Source organism: Python bivittatus, unplaced genomic scaffold, assembly GCF_059951505.1.
Source record: "Python bivittatus isolate LINGU-HERP-01145 unplaced genomic scaffold, Pbiv_v1 ctg000700_np1212, whole genome shotgun sequence".
NCBI lineage: Eukaryota > Metazoa > Chordata > Lepidosauria > Squamata > Pythonidae > Python > Python bivittatus.
This window is the reverse complement of record NW_028277098.1, coordinates 33,966,867-33,983,866: the sequence shown is the minus strand read 5'-3', so window position 1 is coordinate 33,983,866 and position 17,000 is coordinate 33,966,867. Positions and strand designations below refer to the sequence as shown.

The 17,000-nt window shown below is 37.7% G+C and overlaps 1 protein-coding gene across 1 annotated transcript in view; it reads left to right on the top strand.

Annotated features, from left to right (window-relative positions):
• Nucleotides 1–17,000, top strand: part of MSH4 (mutS homolog 4) — a 65,235-nt gene that overhangs the window by 18,919 nt on the left and 29,316 nt on the right. The window contains exon 6 of the mRNA XM_088154129.1: nucleotides 7,922–8,095. Coding sequence (XP_088010255.1) covers nucleotides 7,922–8,095 — 174 coding nt within the window. The remainder of the gene's footprint in view (nucleotides 1–7,921; nucleotides 8,096–17,000) is intronic.

The following is a 17,000-nucleotide window of genomic DNA, read 5'->3' as shown; positions in this document are numbered from 1 at the left end:
TTGTAGTCATTTTCCTAGCTGGTGATTCATTTATGAGTGTCTCTTCTTTTCTTTTGCTGTTATCATTACTGTGTCTTATATCACATGATTAGATGATTCTGAAAAAGGAATTTGGGATTAAGCATTATTAGCTTAATAAACCCTTATTCTAAATAATTGTGGGTAGTATTTATAAGACTCAATTGCAATGTAAAACTAAGTTCAGTGGAACTGAATTTGATTTTAAAACCTCAGCTATACTGAAATTTCAAGTAAATGTATTTAGGGTCTTTGGTTAGACTGTTCTTAAATAATTTCAGTAACATAGAAAAAACTTTTTTTCTATGTGGTTTTCCCTAATGGATTGTATTCATGATAACATCCCCAAAATTAACTTTCAGTCTGTCACCTCAGTTTCTTAAGAACTACAAACTGTGGCCTTACACTGAGGTTTAACATGTCCAGCTGGAATTTTCTTCCAGTAGAGGGCATATGCAGAGCTTATTATTTCTGTCAGATGGAAAACCATAACATAAAGCAGGGTTTCTGAAACTATGGGTCAGTCCGGAGGGGGATCGCAAAGCCAGATCATTGGTCTGCAAGGGGAGCAATGGGCTGCAGGGATGGTAGGAAGATGTGCAGCAAAGCTGGATCCAAGACCACCAGCAGCAGGGCTTAGGAGCAGGGTCAGGGGATCTGTGGGCAGGATGGAAGGTATCAGGGAGGGACACATTGGAGGCTGGTCTCGCGGAAGAGAGATCTGGAATCACTGGACATCTCACTGGGTTACTGCTTCCACCTTTCCTTTGAGAGCCAGTTTGGGTAGGCTGTCCTATCTGAATCCTAGGAGCACTAGATACACAATCCCCATCCACCAAATTGTTATCTTAATGGTGTAGAATAGAGCAGGGATCACCTGGTGTCCTGCTCTCCATCTGTATTCTACTGCCATTAGTATTAAAGCTGGAATAACCATAGGCCCTTGGGGCTGTCCATGCTAATTATCTACAGTATACTTTCTAGTAGCTCTTAACATTTTTGTGCCTTTTAGTATATACTGTATGTATGTACAGTATGTATGTATGTATGTATGTATGTATATATATAGAGAGAGAGAAAGAGAGAGAGAGAAAGAATGCAGATTGCTGTTACTAAGTTCTCTGCCCTTTTACCACTTGCCTGTCGTTCAGACCTCTCTTCCTGTTTTTGCCTGTCTTTTGTCTTGTTTTGCTGATTAACTGTTTTTTTGAAATGTTTACTGATATATAATAAATAAATGTCAAGCTATATTTTTGCTAGCTGAACTGAGTGGCATGCATGCTTGCTTTGATCTGCATATAGAAATTGACTGGGAGTGTCCTGGGTACAAACTAAACTGGAAATTACCTACATTAATTTCCACTGTTCATAATATCCAGTGCTCTTGCCTAACTTTTTTTTCAATAATAGCATCAATGTTTTTAACAGCATTCTGTTTTAATATTGTTATTTTATGGTTTTATTCTGTGGCACCCAGAATCACGTTCTGTGAGATGGGCAGCCATATAAATATGATTTATGAATAAATTTATAAATAAAATTAATTTTCCAACAAGGAGAAACTTGGCAGTTTGAGGAAAAGGAAATCCAATGGTCAGCTGCCAACTTGTCTAGGTGGATCCAGACTCGCAATTCCCACACTTCAAATTTGCAACCTCCAGGCAAAGCCGGATTGCAGTCAGAACAATCCTGCTTTTTCACATAAAAGCCCCTTGTCATACCCTGTTGGCATGTCCTTAACTGAAACATGTATTTTCCTAATATTATGCAGCTACTGTGCAAACCCAGTAAAAGATGCATCTTTTTTAAAGAGGCACCAACAGTGTGGTATGTGCACCCATACCTGTTCTGAAGCACCTTTTCAGCTTTGGATCTGAAGGATTCCTATTCAGAACTATTGAAAATGTGTATATATTTAGTGTTTATAAACTATGCATAGGCCACCTCTATTTTTCCAGTTCTCTGCCTTTTTTAAGTAAGTTTTTATTCTCCTCTATGGAATGTTGAGCTCATTAGAAAGATTCTGGACTGTATCCACACATTTTTTGCCTTAAAAGTATTTATTTCACTTTTATCTCTCCTTCAAGACATTTAGAGTACCATTTAGATTTCCTGACTATAAACTGTACCAAATAAGAGTGATTTGCCATGCTCACTCAGTGAAATTCATGCCTGAATGTGGATTCGAATTGAATTTTTCACATCTAAGTGCAACATTCTAGAAAAATATACAGTTCATAGAAGCTTTAATGTATGCATAAATTTTCTGTATCAGGAGAAAACTCCATTTGGATACTGTCCAAATTGTTTCCACCTCTCTTAACTGAAAGCCTAATACTATTGATTTTATTTATTATGATGTCTTTGGTGACAGATGCTTCTTGAAAATAATCAGGTTGTCCACAAGGAAATTGTAAGTCATTACTGTAGAATGGAGAAACACTACAATTTTATTTGCAAAATGGAAATTATTTATTAGGTCTTTCATGCTATTTGCTTTTGAAGATCAGATTAAGATTCCTGTTAGAATTTCCTCTGGAAAGTCCTCTGATTAATCAAGCAGTACCTTGGGGGAGATACCCAGCCTAGTGGAAAAAGCAAGCTCATTGTTTATCCTGAAAGTTGCTTGCAATAGAAATCTTTAATCTGTGTCTTACTCAGCTTATGGTGAATTTTTGACTTGAAGAAATTACATGAAGTTTGGACAACTTTGAGGAATCTGGTTTTGACCTACCTACAGACATAGACAATATCTATTTTTCTCTGATCCAGTGCCAGCTGTCTTCTTGTCTCCCAGCAGCCACACCAGCCATTTCCCATCCTATGGAATGTGTTGCCCTCCTACTATAAAAAAATCTCCTCTTTTCAATTTTTTGGAATCAGATGTCTCAGGAATAAGAAACAGGGTGGTTTGTAAATAACTATTCTTTCCATATTCTCCCCATCATCTCCTCCACTCCACATATACTCAGCAGCACAGCCTAATATAACTACTATCAATCTGTATAATAGGAATAACAATTATAACTTTATGAAGTGTTGTAAGGGTTATTGAAAGTGGCTGAATGCATTTACAATCAAAGAAACGTGACATACAAAAATTCTGGACTTCATGTATTTATCCTGACAAATAAATACTAAAACTTTTGTAAAACACTGAATACATCATCTCTTGTGCTAATCATTTATATTGGCTTTAACACTTTTAATTTTTTGTTTGTTTGTTTGCATATGTGTATGTATTTAGTAAGGCTTTCATTAAATAATATAGCTCTTCTGGTTTAGATATTTTTCTTCTTGGTACATTTCTTTGAAGTGGGAATAAAGGAGAACTTTCCAACACTAAGGTATATTATGTGGTATACATGCTGTTTTTCATTAAAAAAATTAAAATGAATATTAAAATGTTGTTGTTCAGTCGTTAAGTCATGTCTGACTCTTCGTGACCCCATGAACCATATCGTGCCAGGCCTTCCTGTACTTAACCGCCTCCCTGAGTTTGCTCAGCTTCATGCTTATTGCTTCAGTGATGCTATCTAACCATCTCATCCTCTGCCATCCTCTTCTCCTTTTGCCTTCAATCTTTCCCAGCATCAGGGTCTTTTCCAAAGACTCCTCCCTTCGCATTAGGTGGCCAAAGTATCTGAGCTTGAGCTTCATTATCAATCCTTCCAATGAGCAGTCAGGGTTGATTTCCTTTAAGATTGACTGGTTTGACCTCCTAGCAGTCCAGGGGACTCTTAAGAGTCTTCTCCAGCACCACAGTTCAAAGGCATCAATTCTTCGGCGCTCAGCCTTCTTTATGGTCCAGCTCTCACAGCCATACATTACTACTGGAAAAACCATAGCTTTGAGTATGCGGATCTTTGTCGGCAAGATGACGTCTCTGCTTTTTAATATGCTATCTAGGTTTGCCATAGCTTTCCTCCCAAGGAGCAAGCGTCTTTTAATTTCATGGCTGCAGTCTCCGTCTGCGGTGATCTTGGAGCCCAAATAAATGAAGTCTGTTCCTGCTTCCATTTCTACCCCTTCTATTTGCCAGGAATTGATGGGTCCAGATGCCATGATCTTAGTTTTTTTAATGTTGAGTTTCAAGCCAGCTTTTGCACTCTCCTCTTTCACCCTCATCAAGAGGCTCTTTAGTTCTTCTTCACTTTCTGCCATTAGAGTGCATATCTGAAGTTGTTGATGTTTCTCCCTGCAATCTTAATTCCATCTTGTGATTCTTCCAGCCTGGCATTTCTCATGATGTACTCTGCATATAAGTTAAATAAGCAGGGTGACAGTATACAGCCTTGTCGTACACCTTTCCCTATTTTGAACCAATCGGTTGTTCCATGACCGGGTCTAACTGTTGCTTCTTGGCCCACATACAGATTTCTCAGGAGACAGGTAAGGTGGTCTGGTACCCACATCTCTTTAAGAATTTGCCACAGTTTGTTGTGATCCACACAATCAAAGGCTTTTGCATAGTCAATGAAGCAGAAGTAGATGTTTTTCTGGAACTCTTGTACTTTCTCTATGATCCAGAGAATGTTGGCAATTTGATCTCTAGTTCCTCTGCCTCTTCGAAACCCAGCTTGTACATCCGGTAGTTCTCAGTTCACATACTGCTGAAGCCTAGCTTGTAGGATTTTGAGCATAACCTTGCTAGCATGTGAAATGAGCGCAATTGTGCGATAGTTTGAGCATTCTTTGGCATTGCCCTTCTTTGGAATTGGAACGTAAACTGACCTTTTCCAATCCCGTGGCCACTGTTGCGTTTTCCAAACTTGCTGGCATATTGAGTGCAGCACTTTAACATCATCATCTTTTAGTCTTTTAAATAACTTCAGCTGGAATACTGTCATCTCCGCTAGCTTTGTTGTTAGTAATGCTTCCTAAGGCCCACTTGACTTCGCTCTTTAGGATGTCTGGGTCAAGGTCAGTGATCACACCAGCATGGACATCAGGGACATTAAGATCTTTCTTATATAGTTCTTCTGTATATTCTTGCCACCTCTTTTTAATCTCTTCTGCTTCTGTTAGGTCCTTGCCTTTTTTGTCCTTTATCATGTTAATCTTTGCACTAAACGTTCCTTTGATATCTCCAATTTTCTTGAAGAGATCTCTAGTCTTCCCCATTCTATTGTTTTCCTCGATTTCTTTGCATTGTTCATTTAAGAAGGCCTTCTTATCTCTCCTTGCTATTCTTTGGAAATCTGCATTCAGTTGGTTATATCTTTCCCTTTCACCCTTGGTTTTCACATTCCTTCTTTCCACAGCTATTTGTAAAGCCCATCAGACAGCCATTTTGCTTTCTTGCATTTCTTTTTCTTTGGGATGGTTTTAGTTGCTGCCTCCTGTACAATGTTACGGACCTCCGTCCATAGTTCTTCAGGCACTCTGTCTACCAAATCTAATCCCCTAAATCTATTCATCACCTTCACTGTGTACTCATAAGGAATATGATCTAAGTCATACCTGAGTGGTCTAGTGGTTTTCCCTACATTCTTCAATTTAAGCCTAAATTTTGCAGTAAGAAGCTCATGATCTGAGCCACAGTCAGCTCCTGGTCTTGTTTTTACTGTCTGTATAGAGCTTTTCCATCTTTGGCTGCAAAGTATATAATCAGTCTCGTTTCGGTATTGACCATCTGGTGATGTCCATGTGTAGAGACATCTCGTGTTGTTGGAAAAGAGTATTTGCTATGACCAGCTTCTTCTCTTGACAGAACTCTATTAGCCGTTGCCCTGCTTCATTTTGTACTCCAAGGCCAAACTTGCCTGTTATTTCAATTATTCCTTGACTTCCTAATTTAGCATTCCAATCCCCTATGATGAAAAGGACATCTTTTTTTGGTGCTAGTTCTAGAAGGTGTTGTAGGTCTTCATAGAACCAGTCAACTTCAGCTTCTTTGGCATCAGTGGTTGGGGCATAGACTTGGCTTACTGTGATGTTGAATGGTTTGCCTTGGATTCGCACTGAGATTCTGTCGTTTTTGAGGTTGTACCCCATTACTGCCTTTCCCACTCTCTTATTTACTATGAGTGCTACTCCATTTCTTCTAAGGGTTTCTTGCCTACAGTAGTAGATATAATGATCACCTGAATTAAATTCACCCATTCCCGTCCATTTTAATTTGCTGATTCCCAAGATGTCGATGTTCTATCTTGTCATCTCATGTTTGACCACATCCAGCTTGCCTTGTTTCATAGATCTTACATTCCAGGTACCTATACAATATTGTTCTTTACAGCATTGGACCTCCTTTTCACTTCCAGATACATCCACAGCTGAACGTCCTTTCGGCTTTGACCCAGCCGCTTCACTCTTTCTGGAGCTACTTGGAATTGCCCTCTGCTCTTCCCTAGTAGTATATTGGACATCTTCCAACCTGAGGGGCTCATCTTCTGGCATCATATCTTTTAGCCTTTTGACATTGTCCATGGGGCTTTCTTGGCAAGGATACTGGAGTGGGTTGCCATTTCCTTCTCCAGTGGACCATGTTTTGTCAGAACTCTCTGTCATGACCTGTCCGTCTTGGGTGGCCCTGCATGGTATAGCTCATGGCTTCACTGAATTATGCAAGCCCCTTCGCCACGACAAGGCAGGGATCCATGAAGGGGATTAAAATGTTTACATTATACAATAAAATTATAAAAATATAAAGAGCAAAACAATTTATTACAACAGATTTTATTATTATTATTATTATTAAACTTGTAAGCCGCCCAGCTCCCAACGACTCTGGTGACAGTTGGTGAAAAGTTAGAGAAGGAAACAAAAGGAAAACCTGGGCAGACACATTGATTTTCAGTTTATGGAAGAAATATTTCCAAGTGGAGACTTGCCTAATCTTTAAAGAAGTTTATTCTACATGCTGTGACCCAAAACACAAGGTTTCTATTTTGTTTCAAAAATGAATATGCTACTGTTAGCTGAACATTCTCCTTGAAACAAAAAGATTGGGTTGATATATGAAGAAAAAAGAAATTTATCAGATAATCTAATCTTCACATATTTAGGGCCTTAAAAGCCAACATAAATGCTTTGAAAATTTGGATACCCAAACCATGCTTTTCAAATCTCTCTGACCTTTTTCTTTAAAATACATCAAATCAATAAGGCTATTACTCTGTTCCTTTTCCTATGGCTGTGTCTTTCAAAGCAATGTTTTAATTTAAAACATTTACATCCCAAACTTTCAAGATATCTTGCAACATACAATTTAAACAATTCTTCACATTAAAGTAGCTTGTTTTTAAAAGTCACAAACATAGTAAAGAGGAGGATACCACTAAAATACCACCAAAAAATGGATAAATATAGTAACAGTATTTTTTTATGGCACCTAAAGATTATCAGAATTAAGTGCCATCATGGAGGATAGTCTGTCCCTAATAGATAAGCAGAAAGCCAGATGTAATTTGAAGAAATTTTTAAGAGCCAAGGAGATTTATATCCAGCTGCCTTTCCTTCAGATTTTATGTGTTTACTGTCTTTCAAAATGGAGTACACTTTCATTTTCCAGATGTCAATAACGATTTTTGAGTAAATCTACATGAAGCTTCTATATTAGGGGAGAGCTAGTGTAATGTAGTGATTAAGATGGATTAGAACTGGAGAGACTCCAGTTCAAGTCTCCTTTCAGTGGTGGAAGCTGAGTGACTTTGAACCAGTCAGTCTCAGCTCAACCTACCTCACAGGTTTGTGGTTGTGAGGAAAAAATTGAGGAAAGAGTGCAGTATATTTTTAAGATCCTGAAGGAAACCCATCTAATAAATAAATAAAATAAATTCTCCATGTGATATTTTCAGTGTTACTTCCAGCAAAATTGGTGACCCAAAGTCTTAAAAACTGCAGTAATGTTATGTGTTATTTAAATTTTATTTTCATTCATCAGATTATTATCATTTCTTAGGTATTACTGTCTTGCAGCTGTTGCTGCCATGCTGAAATACGTTGAGTTCATTCAAAATTCAGTTTATGCACCTAAGTCACTTAAAATTCGTTTCCATGGAAGTGAGCAAACAGCAATGATTGATTCAACATCAGCCCTAAATCTTGAATTAATTACTAACAATAGAGATCCTAGGTAAGATATTTTGTTTCAAATTCTAAACTATAGAGAAGATGTGAACATTATACTTGCAATTATGACATAGTGTTGGATACAAATCTGTGGTTTAAAAATAGTATTTGTCAAGTGAAGATACATTTTCAGTCATTAAAATATTTAAAGGAAGATGATAGAATGGAAGCATTCAAGTGCCATTATATTGTTCTCTTAGCAACTTGTACTATAACAAATGCTAATTTAAAAAGTATTGGCCCCATTCATATGCCATGCTGATTTATAAAATGAGTAAGCAGCAAATTTATTACAGTACTGCCCAGTAGCCTCTATCACAAGGGACTAGAGTAGTATTATTTCCAAACTTCTACTTGGTAACAATTACATGTAGGATTCTACTTTCATCTAGTTTATTTAATCCTAAAATAATTTGCTGCAAGCTATGATTATATTCTGTTGAGTGAATCCTCCATAATTTTCAGTACCAGAAACAATTTGAAAACTTGTGGTTAGAGATATTCAGATATGCACCTGTTCCTCTGGGATATACCTGAGAATTTGGATATATTCAGTTTTGTATTTCTACTAGTAGTGAAGTGCATTTTCTTTTTTCAACAGTATTGTTTGCAAGGTATGAAAACTTCTTTAAAATATTTTCTATATGATAAGACAATGCCATACCCTTTGTGAAAACTTTTCATTTTGTTCTCATTTCTTTCTGATTAACACATGTAGTTCAGCAGATTTGTTTGTTCTCAATTCATCTCCAATATTTCAAGTATTGAGACTTGCATATTATGAATAACAGCACAAATGACTCAGTTGTCTGTTCTGAATAAGGTTTCTCCTCCCTTTTCTTCTCTAAATTCATATTTTTTTAAAAAACACTTTTTTTTTGCAGTGTCTACTTCCTAGCCATATTGTAGAGGTCATCCAACATAAAATGCAAATATAGTATGTATTTTATGAAGGTAGTGTTGCAAATAATTATTACTGTTTACTAAAAGTGCAAACATAAAGAATGGTTTTTATTTCAGTGTATATTACTTCTGGTCTTTTAGTCTTTTCCCAAAGCTAAATTTGACTCCCTTCTCTCAGTTTGTTTCTTTATTCATCTACATACCAAGTAATATCTTCCTTTTTAATTTTTAAAGTGTTTACTTGAAGCTTTCCACCCACAGGAATTGTAACTGTCATCATAACTGTCTCAGGCCCAGTACATGACACCAAAGCCAGGTGTCTAGCTATTTCATTATTCACAGAATATAAATCTAAAAAACATAAACAGTAAAAAAAAAAAATCATACAGTACCTTGTGATATTTGACGCTAGAAAGAATTTTTTATGAAACAGTGGGATATAGGTATAATGAAGGGTTTTTTTTAACCAAATAAAGTTGATTTAGAAAGCCAGTTTGGTGTAATGGTTAAGGCACCAAGCTAGAAACCAGGAGACTGTGAGTTCTAGTCCCACGTTAGGCACAAAGTCAACTGGGTGACTTTGGGCCAGTCACTCCCTCTCAGCTCTAAGAAAGAGGCAATGACAAACCACTTCCGAAAATGTTGCCAAGAAAACTGCAAGAACTTGTCCAGGCAGTCACCAGGAGTCAACACTGATTCGAAGGCACCAAAAAAAAAACAAAACACGGTTGATTTACTTCTTCCTTTCTTCTATCTTTAAGAGCTTTGTTATATGTCACTTGACTGTAGGATGGGACAGGCATGCTGGAGGTTCAGGAGTTTATACTGGGGTGCTTTGTAATGTTTTATGTTTGGCTTGCTGTTATATAATGTGTTAATTCAGCAATGGTGACCTTTTACTTTGATCTGGAAATGAATCAGGGTTCAGTAAAATCTCAGTTTTCATTGTGATATTTGTGATTTACATATATGGGTCCTGTATCTCAACAACAGCCTATTTGGAATTTTCTTGAGCCTACAGTTTTTGGTGGGAGCCCCATCTTTCTGTAACACATATTCATGTAAAGATAAATCTCCAACCATTCTGCTCAATTATTTCTGACTGCTATTGTGGTAACATCCAAAGTTTTCTTCTCTAACCTAGCATTTCTTGGATCTTTTTCAAATAGACTCCAAACTCTGTTTAGATATTTACATGAATGTGTCAAATGTAGCAAACTTCCACTGTTTGGCAATAAATTCTTCTGTTTGATTTGTCTAGATAAGGAGCCTATGCTAAAACCTTGTCCACACTGTCAGGCTTTCATGAGGCAAACCATTGAAACCTGTCTCAGAGCATTCCTTTGGAAACTGGCTGTTAGTCCGACTAACTTCACAGTTAAACTGCCATCAGATGAAGTCTCTAAACATTGCAGAAATTTACTCAGCTATTTGCATAAACCGCTCAGACTTTTCAGATTTATAATTTTGGGGTGGTAGTAGCAAAATCTTAAAGGACTTTTATCTATCTGCAAAATAAACTTGGAACAAATTATGCTACTTCTCTCTAAATAAATCTGGTTATGTCACAGGCCCCATCTACTCCTGCTAGGTCTCTGGTACCATGCCTTTGATTTTAGGAACTCTGTGTTCCAATCCCATTTGTACATACTAAAAAGCAGAAAATGACTTCTGATCTCAAAACAAAAAACAGAAAGACAGAAAGTACAAAGCTAGGGCTATCCTCCACCTCAGATCCAAAGGTTCTACACCTTTAGTTCTGGTAGAGATCATGCTTTTCCATTTAAGATATAAATGAGCCACCATAACAGCCAAACATTTAATATTTTCAATTTTATTAACATCATTTTTAATCTTCCCGTGTCCCAAAGGACTTTGGCCAGCAACCAGCAAGAATAAAAACTTCAAAACCAACAGTACCTCAATAAAACAAATATGCAAAATAATTTAATATTGTATCATAATGTACATAATGGAATAGGATTTCTTTTACCTGCTTTCAAAATGGAAGGAAGGAAGGAAGGAAGGAAGGAAGGAAGGAAGGAAGGAAGGAAGGAAGGAAGGAAGGAAGGAAGGAATTATTTATTAATTAGAATGATGTAGTTGCCCAATTCAGCATAATCATAACTCCAGGCAGCATACATCAGATTTGTTTGTTTGTTTATTGGTGCCTTCGAGTCATTGTTGACTCCTGGTGGCTGCCTTGACAACTGCCTGGCAGTTTTCTTGGCATGATTTTGGAAGTGGTTTGCCATTGCCTCCTTTCTATGGCTAAGAGAGAGTGACTGTTCCAAGGTTACCCAGCTGGCTTTGTGCCTAAGGCGAGACTAGAAATCATGGTCTCCCAGTACCCCCTCCCCAAACAATATGGCAAATAAAAAACATACAACAGAAAAATAAAATCCATAAAAACAAAGTTCCACTGGAGGGACTGTCCCACAAACAGCCTAGCTGCTGCATTTTGTACTAGCTGAATCATCTCCAAAAGCAGCACCAAATAGATCATACTGCAGTAATCCAACTGAGTGGTGATCAGGACATCCTGTTCTAGGTAAAGCCATAGTTGGTGCACTAATTTGCCAACTGAGTTATGGCTGAAATCAGACTGCGTTAGAGGCCATTCAGATAGCTCAGTAGCTATATCAGCAGTCTTTCTGAAGGGAGTTTTCTTGGTGGTATCTACCAGGCTGCCATGTAGTTAGAACCTTCCATTTTTATCCAGCACTACAGAATGGATCTCTGATCATGGCAAAATGCTGTTTTTTGTCAAGGCAGTTTTGTCTTTGCCATTACTTAAATGCCTATCAAACAACCGATGAGATAGTCTTCTATTCATCTGTGTGTGTGAATCACACAGACCATGATGAAGAACTGCTAACCTACCTGCAACTGATTCTTTAAGCATCATTTGTGAATTCACTAACACCTGCACGTTTTTCCTGCTCTGGGCTCAAGGATGACAAGTTTCAGCTTAAGGCTACCTTCTTGGTCTTCAGAACTGAGGAAAATAGCAGAAGCCCTGCTTATGCATACATATATGCTACAAGGAGGCGGAGCCCCTAATAAAAATCCTAAGCATTAAAATGTTGTATCTCTGCTATTGCACAATGAAGAATTCATTTGTTTGGATTCATAAATGACCACTTGAGTCACATTTATGGGTAAGCAACCAATTGTTTAGTTTGTAATATCTATAAAAGAAGGGAGCTTGGTATAATACAGTTGGAGAACATCTTTCCCTACACTGTCCCTGCATTTGGTTGATTTTATTCCACAGGTTTCATTAATAGGAACTACGTTTTGTTTAAGTTTGTCATGCTCATAAAACCTCATTGGGTCTGAACCATCAGAATCAACCATTTGTGATTGGAATTATGCTTTCTAGGGTTAACTAGCATCAACAATTGATCAGAGACAGTGTTAGTCTGGTATCATTGTTTTTGTTTTTTTCCAAGAAGGTGATTGGGTGGTCTTGTGTTTCTTTTCCTCTGCTTAGTTAGGCAGCCTATAATAGCTATCTAAATTTAAATATTTAAGTATCTGTTTAAACTGTTTTAGTTGTTTTAATTACTCATCTGAGTACAATTCAGGACACCTAGGTTTTAGTGAATGTGGAAGGAATTGTTTATTCAGCTCAATCAGTTGTTTATTGAGTTGTGGTTCCTGTTGCTTCAGCCTCCTCTTTGCTTGAAAATGAGAAAGAAGAAGAAACTGTTGAGTCCTTGGGGTTCTCTGAGCTTGGTTGTTTTATTGCAGATGTTTCATTACCTGTCTAGGTAACATATTCAGTGCTAACAGCTACAAACTGCCTCAATTGAGTCCTGGAAAAGAGAGCCCATGGAAAGCCTCTAAATAATCAATGATAAAGGATTTCTTACCAGCAAATGGTTCTATAAAAGTGATTCTGTCCCTCTCATATTAAGCAACAGTTCAACATGCTACAGTAACTTGGGTCAGATGAATTGGAGGGTTGTACATCTCCCCCTTCCTCACTGTAGTATGCCCCTGAAACAACTTGGCTTTTCTACACCATCAGCTGAACAAATCTCTGCCAAAAAATGGGTATATATTTAAAGAGCCTATAGCCAAAGTAATACTATTAATTTGATAGCAAAACAGTGCCTTTTTAACAATGTAACAATGGCTTTGATCTTTCAGGAATTATCTGTCATTAAGGAGAAGTAAGATGAGACACATTCTTCTATGAAGTGCCTTGCAATAAAGTTGACAGGGCTATTTCTGCTAATGGTTGAATGACCTCCATGTTGTTAACTATTAAATATATAGGCTTCCAGATATAAACTGTTGTCAAGAGAAGTCATGTTTCTATTCAGTCTGAAAGCTTTGGGCAGCTGTGAGTTTTGTGTCTGGCACAAATATTGCAGTACAGGTAGTCTCCAGGTTAAGAATGCCTGGTTTAAGGACAACCATAGTGAAGAATGGAGCCTCTTGTAGCAAACTTCGAGCTAAATACAGAATGGTTCAAGTTAATTACCCAATACTACTTATACAGTATTATGCAATAATACTGTTCCGGCTTACATACAAATTTGGCTTAAGGACAGAGTTTGGGAACGGAACTCATTCTAAAACTGGGGACTCCTGTATGTTAAAAGCATGAATACCATAAAGGCAGATGGACTTCAACTAATTGCTATATTGTCACTGTCTTCAGTTGATTTTGACAGTGAAGAATAGCTTTCAAGTGTCACAGTATTGTGCCTAGTTTAGGGTCAGGATAACTTGTGCACTTTCATCTATCTTCAGTTACCCCACTTCCTAAGGGATTGAAAATCTTCTGTCCTAGTGGGCACTGTCAGTCATTTGCTCTCTAAGAAGTCTAATCATAGGGGGCTAATGATAGTCTACCCTCTGGTTGGGGACTATCAGTTTCTCTCTGAATTTATTATTGCCACCAAAGTACTAGTAGTATTCTATCACTAAGTGGGAGCTGTCACTAAGGGACTGGTAATCTTTTGCTCACTGAATGGAGAATACCAGTTCCATATCCTCAGGGATTACTTTCTATTCAAACACACACCACACATTACATTCTGTCAGCATTGCCATGCTACTTTTATACGTCCATAATACATTCCTTTTTGTCTGTTTTTTAAGTAGGATGTATGCAAAGATCAACTTGGTTAATATTTTGTTTCTTTATTAAAACTCAAAAGGTTTATATAAAGTTACTGACTCTGCTTGAAACTCAGAAGGTGGTTACAACTAGTTGAGATCCTACAGAAGAGAAGGAGGGGGAGGGCACAGGAAAGTAAGAACAAAGAAGGTTTCTAGATTTTTCTGAATCAGGCAACTGGAAATAGATGTCTCTACCATCCATTGCCAGTCTATTCAGAGATGAAGTCTGGTAGAACAGCAAAGAGGTTGGTAGGAGAAAATTGGAGGCACTGCGAAGTGAAGTGGCTAGATCTACCTTCACAGGATCTTTTTCCTTTTTAAAATCCTTAGAATGGAACAACATCTCTGCTCAAAAACTTCTCCTTCTCATTGGTTCTTTTATTCCAATTCCCCATATAAGGCCAAGACCTTAATGCCCTTAATTTCTAACTTTACAGCTGTCTGAACCCATGAGAAATTAAGGTTTTCATACAGCAATTGTTGGACAGACTGTGCATCAGTGTTCTTTCAACTTTCTTTGCACCTGACTCTTTGTGGTTAGTTAGCTAAGGACATCAGGAATTTGGGGTTCAGGTTGTATTAGTTATCTGCAAGTTCTGATAAAGGATGTATGGGGGAAGTAGGAGGGAATTCAAACTTTATAAGTCAAGGGGAAGAGGTTTCACCTCTTGAAAACTATAATGAGGTGAAGAAAAGCTTTTAGCTTTGGCTATGTTTTTTAAATATGGCATTTCTTGCAAAAGCATGCTTCTTGACCTATCAGGAGATGGGTACAGAATGTTGCTAATGTTCAACACATAACTATCCCTTTAAATGCTTTTTAAAATGAGAAAGCTCTTAGTTTTTTTTCAGTTTTACCCACTGCCTGTTTTTATGATACTGATGTAACACCCTGATAACTGACTTGAATTATAAGTCTTGTCTTGCAATGAGGCAACCAACTGCTACAAGCATTGCGTCTAATAAAGAGATCTTGAGAAGCAGGATTAAAGAGTGCAAGACAAACTTAAGAATTATAATGCAAATGATTAAATCTTGATTACTAACCTTAATAGTATCTCCTGGGGAACTGCTTACTCTCACTCTTTCCCTGGGACTCTAAAGACTCTGACATCAATAATAGGTAATAAAGGTTATTCTAAAAGGTCACCAAATTTGATCCTTGTATTCTGAATGCATCCAAGAGTATCACTAAGTAGAACTCACCAGGGTGCCATTACCAAGGTTTTTGTTCTAGAATTAACTAGATTGCTATGAAATATCACCTCTTTCTTAAATGTTACCCAGCCTGACAGTGATCATCTCCTACTCACTGTGAAATCAGTCAGAAATGCTCACATTTACAGGCAAAATGCAAATCACCTGAATAATCCCTCCAGGGAAAGAGTTTTGATTGATTGCTAGACCTAGGAAGTAGAGAGTGTCATTTGCACTTCTTAAATTCAGACACCACTTCAATGGTGACTCTTGTATTTGTGCCAAGAAGCAGCCCATGATAGTTGTCTTGTATAACTTTTTAAATGCTAATTAGCAATACCCAGGAGGACCTGCAGGTTGTCCTTATTTAAGATCCAGGGAACTGAGCCTTTATCAAAGTTTTGGATTGACTGTGAGTGCATTGAAGCTAGGGCCAGTTTAATGGAAGGTTTTAGAAAATACAGAATTACCAGTTCAAATCATTCATGAAATTTGTCTTTGAAAGGGGAGGGGGGAAGTACAAAGCTCTGTTTAAAAGGGGGAAAAATAGAGGACCAGAAAGATAACTGGCAGGCAGTCTCCTTGATTACTGAAGAAAAGAATTCCACTGATTTCTGATGGTTTCTTGCAGCCCCCCCCTTTTTTCCCAAAGCCTCTGTTGAGCCTCACCACTCTGATTACTCCTGAGATGTGAGCCAAATATTTCCACACTGTTTAGCAATGTACCAAAGACCATGCCATTGTTGGATCTTTTCCCTGATGCCATAGCAAATTGGTCCAATGTCTTTTCTTGAGACTTCCAAATTCATTTTATGACTTTAAGATGGCAAAGCAATCAGAGATGGTCTGATACTGACAGAACTGCTAGAGGCAAAGTTGGATTAGTCAGCCCCAGTCCTGGCAGCCAGTTCACAAATATACAGGTTGTCCTTGCTTAACAACCATTGATTTAACAATAGTTCAAAGTTATGATGGCCTCGGAAAAAGTGTTTTATGACCTGTACTCGCATTTACAACCATCAGAAGCCATCACACCACCCCCATGGTCACATGATTGCAATTCAGGCACTTAGCAACTGGCTCATATTTATGACTGATTGCAGCATCCTGCAGTCATGTGATGGTGCAAAAAAATCCATTGGGGAAGTTGGATTTGCTTAACAACCACATGATTCACTTAATGACTACATGATTTGCTTAACTTCTATGGTGATTCACTTTATGATTGTCATAAAATGGTCATAAAATCGGGTCCAGCCACATGGTGATTTGCTTAATGACACCCTGCTTAACAACCAATCTTCCAGTCCCTATTGTGGTTGTTAAGTGAGGACTACCTGTAGAGTCTTCCTTTGTGATTCCCACAGATTGGAGTAGATCCATCATAATCCAAGCATACAAAAAAAGTGAGGGTATAGAAAGGACCCAGCTAATTTCTAACTTGTAGATTGGATAATATAAGGAGGAGGATCAAGCCAGTTTCAGGAAAGAGAGGTGCCTTACTGTTCATCACATAAGAGAAAAATACATTACTCCATGAAGGTTTGCTTATGTTGCCTTTATTGACTTTGATCTGATCCCCTTTGACTTTAGGAGAAATTGGCTGTTGTAGTCCTTCAGGAAAACTTTCATGTTGATGAAGGGATGAAGCAGGGCTGTATTTTGGGACC